We start from the raw sequence: 7,680 nt of genomic DNA on the forward strand, positions 1-7,680 counted from the left end.
TAATAATGTTATTGAAATTTGTAGAATATGCTTGCCTCATGTAAATTAGAATGGTTACATTCATCCCTAAAGTTGTCAATTGTGCCTCTTATCATTTAATATCCTCTGTCTCTCATTGCACTTTCTTCACATCCTGCCCTTCCCCCTCTTCTCTTCTCCATCTATCAGAAAAATTTAACTCTTACTGATTAAGTCTTGTGATTAGCATTTAACAAAATGATACTTTTCTCAAGTCTTGTGATTACCACTTAACATAATGATATTTTTCTAGATCAAGTTATTTGTGCACTTTTAAATCCATTTTTATACTGAGAGTTTTCTTACATGAATGGTGACTAATTTCAACAACAATTCATTTCCAAGGCAATATTACACAATAATTCTCAGTTAGGAACCAGTATGTCAGCTTAGCCTTATCAATTGCTCACACCCATTAAACCTGATAAGCATTGTTTGGTCCAGTTTGGTGTTGATACGTATTTATTTTCCTTTTAATAACCATATTGTCCATTTTACACCATTTTTATAACCTTTGTTTGGAAAAGTGAGCTAAACCATGAGCTCTAGGCAAGCAATTAATGTCACTATAAATTAGAGTAACTGTCTTTCCTGCATTTACAACAATACACAAAGTGCCATTTGTGTGGTATATTTCATGCAGATGTTTTGTTATGTGGCAAGCTGTATTTATAGTTTTCTAATTTTTGCTGTTAACAGGAGCGGTTTTCTTGGATCACCTGTTCCTGGTCGGAAACGTTTCCCTTCTGAACCACCTCAGCAGCAGTACTGTTCACCAAGCCCTTTGGCATTGCAAAGGTTTTACCAACAACATATGCCTCTTCAAAATCACCATCATCAGGTGAATAGCTATCCCACTATGCAGCCAGCCTTAGCACCTCATCAACTTAATATGGAAGCCGCAGATGACAGTTCGAAATTGGACGATTCCAATGGCTCAAGTGGAGTTGTGAAGAAACGTTTTGCATCATATTTGAAGTTTCACTTAGGAGGTAGTGAGTCACGAAGAAATTTGCCCCCACCAAGACTTTCTCGGAACATTTCACCAAGTCCAGGTGCAGCTTCTGTTCGACAGTATTCTCCCGCCAGACAGTCCCCGGAGCCACCACCACGGTTGAGTAGGATATCAGCAAACAGTTTAGACGGAGGTGCAGCGGGATCATCGCCACTTACAGTAAGACGTGGCTTATTGGATGTGTCCCCAGTAAGAAGAAGCTTTGCCGAAGGCTCACCTTCTCTTTGTAGAAGGTAAGGCACTCACAAAATACCATTGGTAAAGTAAAATAGTTTTTAATGACATTTTAGTACTGATATTCTTTGTTTGATTACACAACTGGCCATTAAAATTGCTACACCAAGAAGAAATGCAGATGATAAATGGGTATTCATTGGGCAATATATTATACTACAACTGACATGTGATTACATTTTCATGCAATTTGGGTGCTTAGATCGTGAGAAATCAGTACCCAGAACAACCACCTCTGGCTGTAATAACGGCCTTCATATGTCTGGGCATTGAGTCAAACAGAGCTTGGATGGCGTGTACAGGCACAGCTGCCCATGCAGCTTCAACACGATACCACAGTTCATCAAGCGTAGTGACTGGCGTATTGTGACGAGCCAGATGCTCGGTCACCATTGACCACACGTTTTCAATTGGTGAGAGACCTGGAGCATGTGCTGTCCAGGGCAGCAGTCGAACATTTTCTCTATCCACAAAGGCCTGTACAGGACCTGCAACATGCGGTCGTGCATTATCCTGCTGAAATGTAGGGTTTCGCAGGGATCGAATGAAGGGTAGAGCCACGGGTCATAACACTTCTGAAATGTAATGTCCACTGTTCAAAGTGCTGTCAATGCGAACAAGAGGTGACCGAGATGTGTAACCAGTGGCACCCCATATCATCACGCCACATGATATGCCAGTACGGCGATGACGAATACATGCTTCCAATGTGTGTTCACCGCGATGTCGCCAAACACGGATGCAACCATCACGATGCTGTAAACAGAACCTGAATTCATCTGAAAAAAATTACGTTTTGCCATTCGTGCACCCAGGTTCGTCGTTGAGTACACCATCGCAGGCACTCCTGTCTGTGATGCAGCGTCAAGGGTAACCACAGCCATGGTCTCCAAACTGACAGTCCATGCTGCTGCAAACGTCATCGAACTGTTCGTGCAGATGGTTGTTGTCTTGTGAACGTCCCCATCTGTTGACTCAGGGACCGAGACGTGGCTGCACGATCCGTTACAGCCATCAGGATAAAATGCCTGTCATCTCGACTGCTAGTGATACGAGGCCATTGGGATCCAACACGGCATTCCGCATTACCCTCCTGAACCCACCGATTCCATATTCTGCTAACAGTCATTCGATCTCAACCAACGCGAGCAGCAATGTCGCGATACGATAAACCGAAATTGCGATAGGCTACAATCCGACCTTTATCAAAATCGGAAACTTGATGGTATGCATTTCTCCTCCTTACACGAGGCATCACAACAACGTTTCACCAGGCAACGCTGGTCAACTGCTGTTTGTGTATGAGAAATCGGTTGGGAACTTTCCTCATGTCAGCACGTTGTTGGTGTCGCTACCAGCACCAACCTTGTGTGAATGCTCTGAAAAGCTAATCATTTGCATATCACAGCATCTTCTTCCTGTCGGTTAAATTTTGTGTCTGTAGCACGTCATCTTCGTGGTGTAGCAATTTTAATGGCCAGTAGTGTATATTGTTTTATTGTGTATATCTCTACTGTCTTTAGAAGACACTTATTTGAATTATTCCTGAAAAATATGTCATAGTCGAAGCGTCCATTTGCTTTCATTAGCTGCATTTACATTTCACGGATGTCACTCTTGGTGGGTAGAAGAGTCACTGCAGTTCTTCATGAAGTTATTCCCTGTAATGATAATTAAACTTTAGTCATTAATACTGAATGCTGGCATTTTATGTTCAAAGCAGTAAATGGATCTGCAAGCAGAAAATCAGATAACAACTAACTTGAGAATATTACCTGCTATTAAATTAGCCTACCACATTTATGTGTCAGTGACCAAAAGTGACAAAGATGTAATGTAAATGTAGTACATGAAATTTCTATGGTATAATGTACCAAACTCTCAACAGTGATCCATAGTTTACATATTTGAAAAGAACATAAAGTTGTAATTTCATTCAGTAATACTTTTGTTAGTGCTGATACATCACAAGTAGTGCCCTTAGAAATGAATCCTTGTGCCTAAGTGTTTTTAATTTAAAATAGCAACGTAGCTCTTCAGATGTGGCACGTGCCACAGTGTTGGGTTTACAGTACTGCTATTGCATTTTGACACTACCTTTGTTATATTCTATACTATGCCAATGGCCTTACCGCAGTGGTAACACTGGTTCCCGTCAGATCCCCGAAGTTAAGTGCTGTCGGGTTGGATGGATGACCATCTGGTCTGCCAAGCATTTTGGCAAGCGGGTTGCACTCAGCCCTTGTGAGGCAAACTGAGAAGCTACTTGTTTGAGAAGTAGTGGCTCTGGTTTCGTAAACTGATATATGGCTAGGGGAGTGGTGTGCTGACCACATGCCCCTCCATATCCGCATCCAGTGATGCCTGTGGGCTGAGGGTGACACAGCAGCCGGTCGGTGCCAGTGGGCCTTCCAAGGCGTGTTCACACGGAGTTTTGTTATATTCTATGGCTTGAGGACTTACATAAAATAAATTTGCAACAAAACTCACAAATTTCTCACACAAATGTGATAATCAAAGAGTAGCATTTGTCCATCACATTATTTCTTGCAGACTCAGAATGCTGAATCATTTGTGTTTAATGTAACTAATCACTGTACTGTGAGCCAGTTTTGTAAACCTGTCTCCTGAAACTATGAGCTGCTGTCATTATCCGTAAAGAAACATAAATCACTGATTTCCGTCATCAGTTGTGATAGTTATCTTAGTTGGAAATTAATCCAAAAGATGTCAACTAAAGCACAGGAGTCATTTATCATTATTTTCATAGGTATTACAAACTCCCAGAACATTGTCCACTCATTGTGACTCAAGTGAGCAGTCCTTCCTGAGTGTATATATCCCACTGCAGTAGATTTCTCACATTATCAGCATGTAATGTGAAAAGAGAGAAGAAAAGCGGGGTGAAGCTTTGTGTGGCACTGAGAGACAGGCATGATGGCTCAATTGGTGGTGTGTTACTTGTAAAACACAGGGTTCTAAGTTCAAGTCCTTGTTGTGCACATGCTTTTATTTTTTAACAAAAGGAAATAGACACATTTCTGATATGAGAAAGACCTAAAATATAGCAAAATACCAATTAAAATACAAAAGTACAGCATTAATATGTAATTATTTTAATGCATATGGTCCAATGTCAATAGAATTATAGTGACATAGAATTTCGCTTTTACATTGAATTGATTTACAACACTTATGGTTTCTGCTAGGTAAATTCAAGTAACCAAAACAAACAAACAAAAACTGAAAAAAGAAAACAACAAACTGAGGACATGCAATGAAAAAATTGCAATACATAGGTGAACAGATTGGCTTAACTTTCTTTTACTAATAGTAAATGTTTGTTGGTTCACTTAGTAAATTAATTTTTTGCTACAAGGCAAATAACCCTCCTCATCTGACACTGAATTTGTCATATTTAGACAGATTTGATCAAATATGTCACAGGTGCACTCTTTGTGTTACTCTGTAAATCTTTGAAAATTTATACATATATAACGTAATTGGATAGGTAAAAAACTGACTCACCAGGAGGCGGCAGAAGAACACACATATAAAAAAAGATTTTGCTTATGCAAGACTTCGGAGCTTGTGGCTCCGTCTTCCGGCAGAAGGATTGAAGAGGAAGGAAGAGGGATGTAGGAAAAGGAACTGGAGAGCTTTAAGAAAAGGGATGGAGCTTGGAAAAGTCACCCAGAACCATGTGTCAGGGGAGATTTACTGGACAGGATGAGAAGGAAAGACTGATTGTTGGGGACTGCACCAGACAAGATTTGGAAAGCTGAGTGATTAAAATTGGAAAATAGGGTAATATTCCAGATAGAGAGTACTGCTAGAACATTGTGCACAAGTAAGAGGGGACAGTGAAAAATAGACAGGTCAGAAGATGAAAGATGTAGAAAACTAAAACAGAGTGAAGGAAGAAGTAGTTACTGTGAAAAAATACTGAGATGGAAGAAATTAACATAGATTAAGGCCATGTGTGTGGTGAGCACAAAGGACATGTTGTTGCAATAGTTCCCACCTGCGGAGTTCTGGGAAACTGGTCTCTGGGGGTAGAATCCAGATGGCACATGTGGTGAAAAAGGCACTGAGGTCACGACTGTCATATTGTAGAGTATGTTCTGCAACAGGATGTTGTGTGTTGCCAGTGTACACCTTCTGCTTATGCCCATTCATGCTAACTGAAAACTTGGTGGTAGTCATGCCAATGTAAACGGCCAAACAGTGTTTACATTACAGCTGGTATAGGATGTGTCATTTCAAAGGTGGCTCCCCCTTTGATTGTATATGTTTTATTGGTTACAGGACTGGTATAGGTGGTGGCAGGAGGGTGCATAGATCAAGTCTTGCAGCGGGGATGGTCACAGAGGTAGGAGATATATGGTAGGGGTGCAGAAGGAGCATAGGACCTGACAAGGATATTGCGGAGATTGGGAGGGCGATGAAAAGCCATTCTAGGTGTGGTGGGCAAAACCTCAGACAGAATGGATCTCATTTCAAGGTATGATTTTAGGAAGCCATGGCCTTGTCAAAGTATCTGATTAATAAATTCCAGACCAGAATAATACTGAGTGACAAGTGGTGTGCTCCGAAGTTGTTCTTTGATCAGCAGTACCAAAATTGGATGTGGTGACCTGGGATATCTGCTTTTGAATTAGGCTGGTTGGGTAATTACATCCAGTGAAGGCTGAGGTGAGAATGATGGTGTATTGCTGTAAAGAGTCTGCATCCAAACAAATACGTTTGCTTTGAATACCAAGGCTGTATAGGAGGGACGTTTGACATGGAAAGGATAGCAACTGTCAAAATGTAAGTACTGTTGTTTGTTAGCAGGTTTAATGTAGACAGAAGTGTGTAGCTGGCCTACAGTGAGGATGAGATCAACATGAAGGAAAGTGGCATGGGATTCAGATTAGGCCCATGTGAAATTTAATTAGGAAAAGGTATTTAGGGATTCCAGGAAATTTAACAGCCCAGCCTCACCATGAGTCCATATGGCAAAGATGTCATCAATGTATCTAAACCAAACCAGGAGCTGAAGGTGTATGGATCCCAGGAAAGCCCCCCCCCCCCCCCAAGCGATCCATGAAAGGGTTGGCATAGGAAGGGCCATTCTACTCCTCATGGCTGTACCCCTGATCTGTTTGTATGTATGTCCCTCAAAGGTGAATTAGTTGTTGTAAGTATTAAGTTGATTAAGGTGAGAAGGAAGTATGTCATAGGTTTGAAATCAGGTAGGCACTAACTGAGGAAATGTTCAGCAGCAGACAGACCATGTACATGGGGGATGTTGGTATAGAGGGAAGTGGCATGAATGGTGACAAGCAAGCTGTGTGGTGAGAGTGGGATGGGCATGGATGTCAGACAATCTAGGAAATGGTTGGTATCTTTAATATTCAGTATTTCCCTGGTCTTGAATGTGTTAATCATCTACGTCAACAAGGCCATGACTTCCTAAATTCATGCCCTAAAAAGAGATCCATTCTGTCTGAGATTTTGCCCATCCCGCCTAGACAATTTTTTCATCGCCCTCCCAAACTCTGTAATATCCTTGTCAGACCCTATGCTCCTTCTGCATCCATCTCCTTACAATATGGATCCTAGCCCTGTTACCATACCTGCTGCAAGACTTGCTCTATGCACCCTCCGACCACCACCTATACTAGCCCTGTAACTGGCAAAACATGTAATATCAAAGGGGGAGCCACCTTTGAAACAACACATCATATACCAGCTGTTATGTAAACACTGTTTGGCCTCCTGCATTGGCATGACTACTACCAAGTTGTCAGTTAGGATGAATGGGTATAGGCAGAGGGTGTATACCAACAACACACAATATCCTGTGACAGTCATGACCTCGGTACCTGTTTCACCACATGCGCCATCTGGATTCTTCCCCGAGACACCAGTTTCTCAGAACTTCACAGGTGGGAACTAGTACTATATTACGTCCTTGGCCCTCACCTCCCAGGTGGTCTTAATTTAAGTTAATTACCTCCGTCTCAGCATTTCTTCACAGGAACTGCTCCTTTCTTCACTCCATTTTAGATACTTTTCTGATCTCTACCCATTTTCCTAAAGCTCTCCAGTTCCTTTCCCTTCATCCCTCTTCCTTCCCCTTCAACACTTCTGCTGGAAAAATGAGCCACTGGCTCCAAAAGCTTGCATAAGTAGAACCTTTTTTTTTATATGTGTGTTCTCCTGCTTCTGTCTGTTGAGTAGATTTTTTTAATCTATCCAATTACATTTTACATATTTAGTTTTTACAAAACCTTTAATAATTTATGGAACTCATAATTTTTCAAAGTCATATGACAATATGTCTAATAAGGTGACCAGCATCAGTCTATTTCCCCCATCCTCCTCACTGCTCCTCTACCTTTCTCCTCATTTTCTCTGTTTTCCTG

At 41.4% G+C, this 7,680-nt stretch overlaps 1 protein-coding gene across 1 annotated transcript in view; it reads left to right on the forward strand.

The window, feature by feature from the left end:
- LOC126470993 (dual specificity mitogen-activated protein kinase kinase 7-like) overlaps nucleotides 1–7,680 on the forward strand; it is a 179,451-nt gene that overhangs the window by 160,617 nt on the left and 11,154 nt on the right. The window contains exon 9 of the mRNA XM_050099043.1: nucleotides 718–1,266. Within this exon, the coding sequence (XP_049955000.1) occupies nucleotides 718–1,266 (549 nt within the window). The remainder of the gene's footprint in view (nucleotides 1–717; nucleotides 1,267–7,680) is intronic.

Source organism: Schistocerca serialis, chromosome 3 (assembly GCF_023864345.2).
Source record: "Schistocerca serialis cubense isolate TAMUIC-IGC-003099 chromosome 3, iqSchSeri2.2, whole genome shotgun sequence".
NCBI lineage: Eukaryota > Metazoa > Arthropoda > Insecta > Orthoptera > Acrididae > Schistocerca > Schistocerca serialis.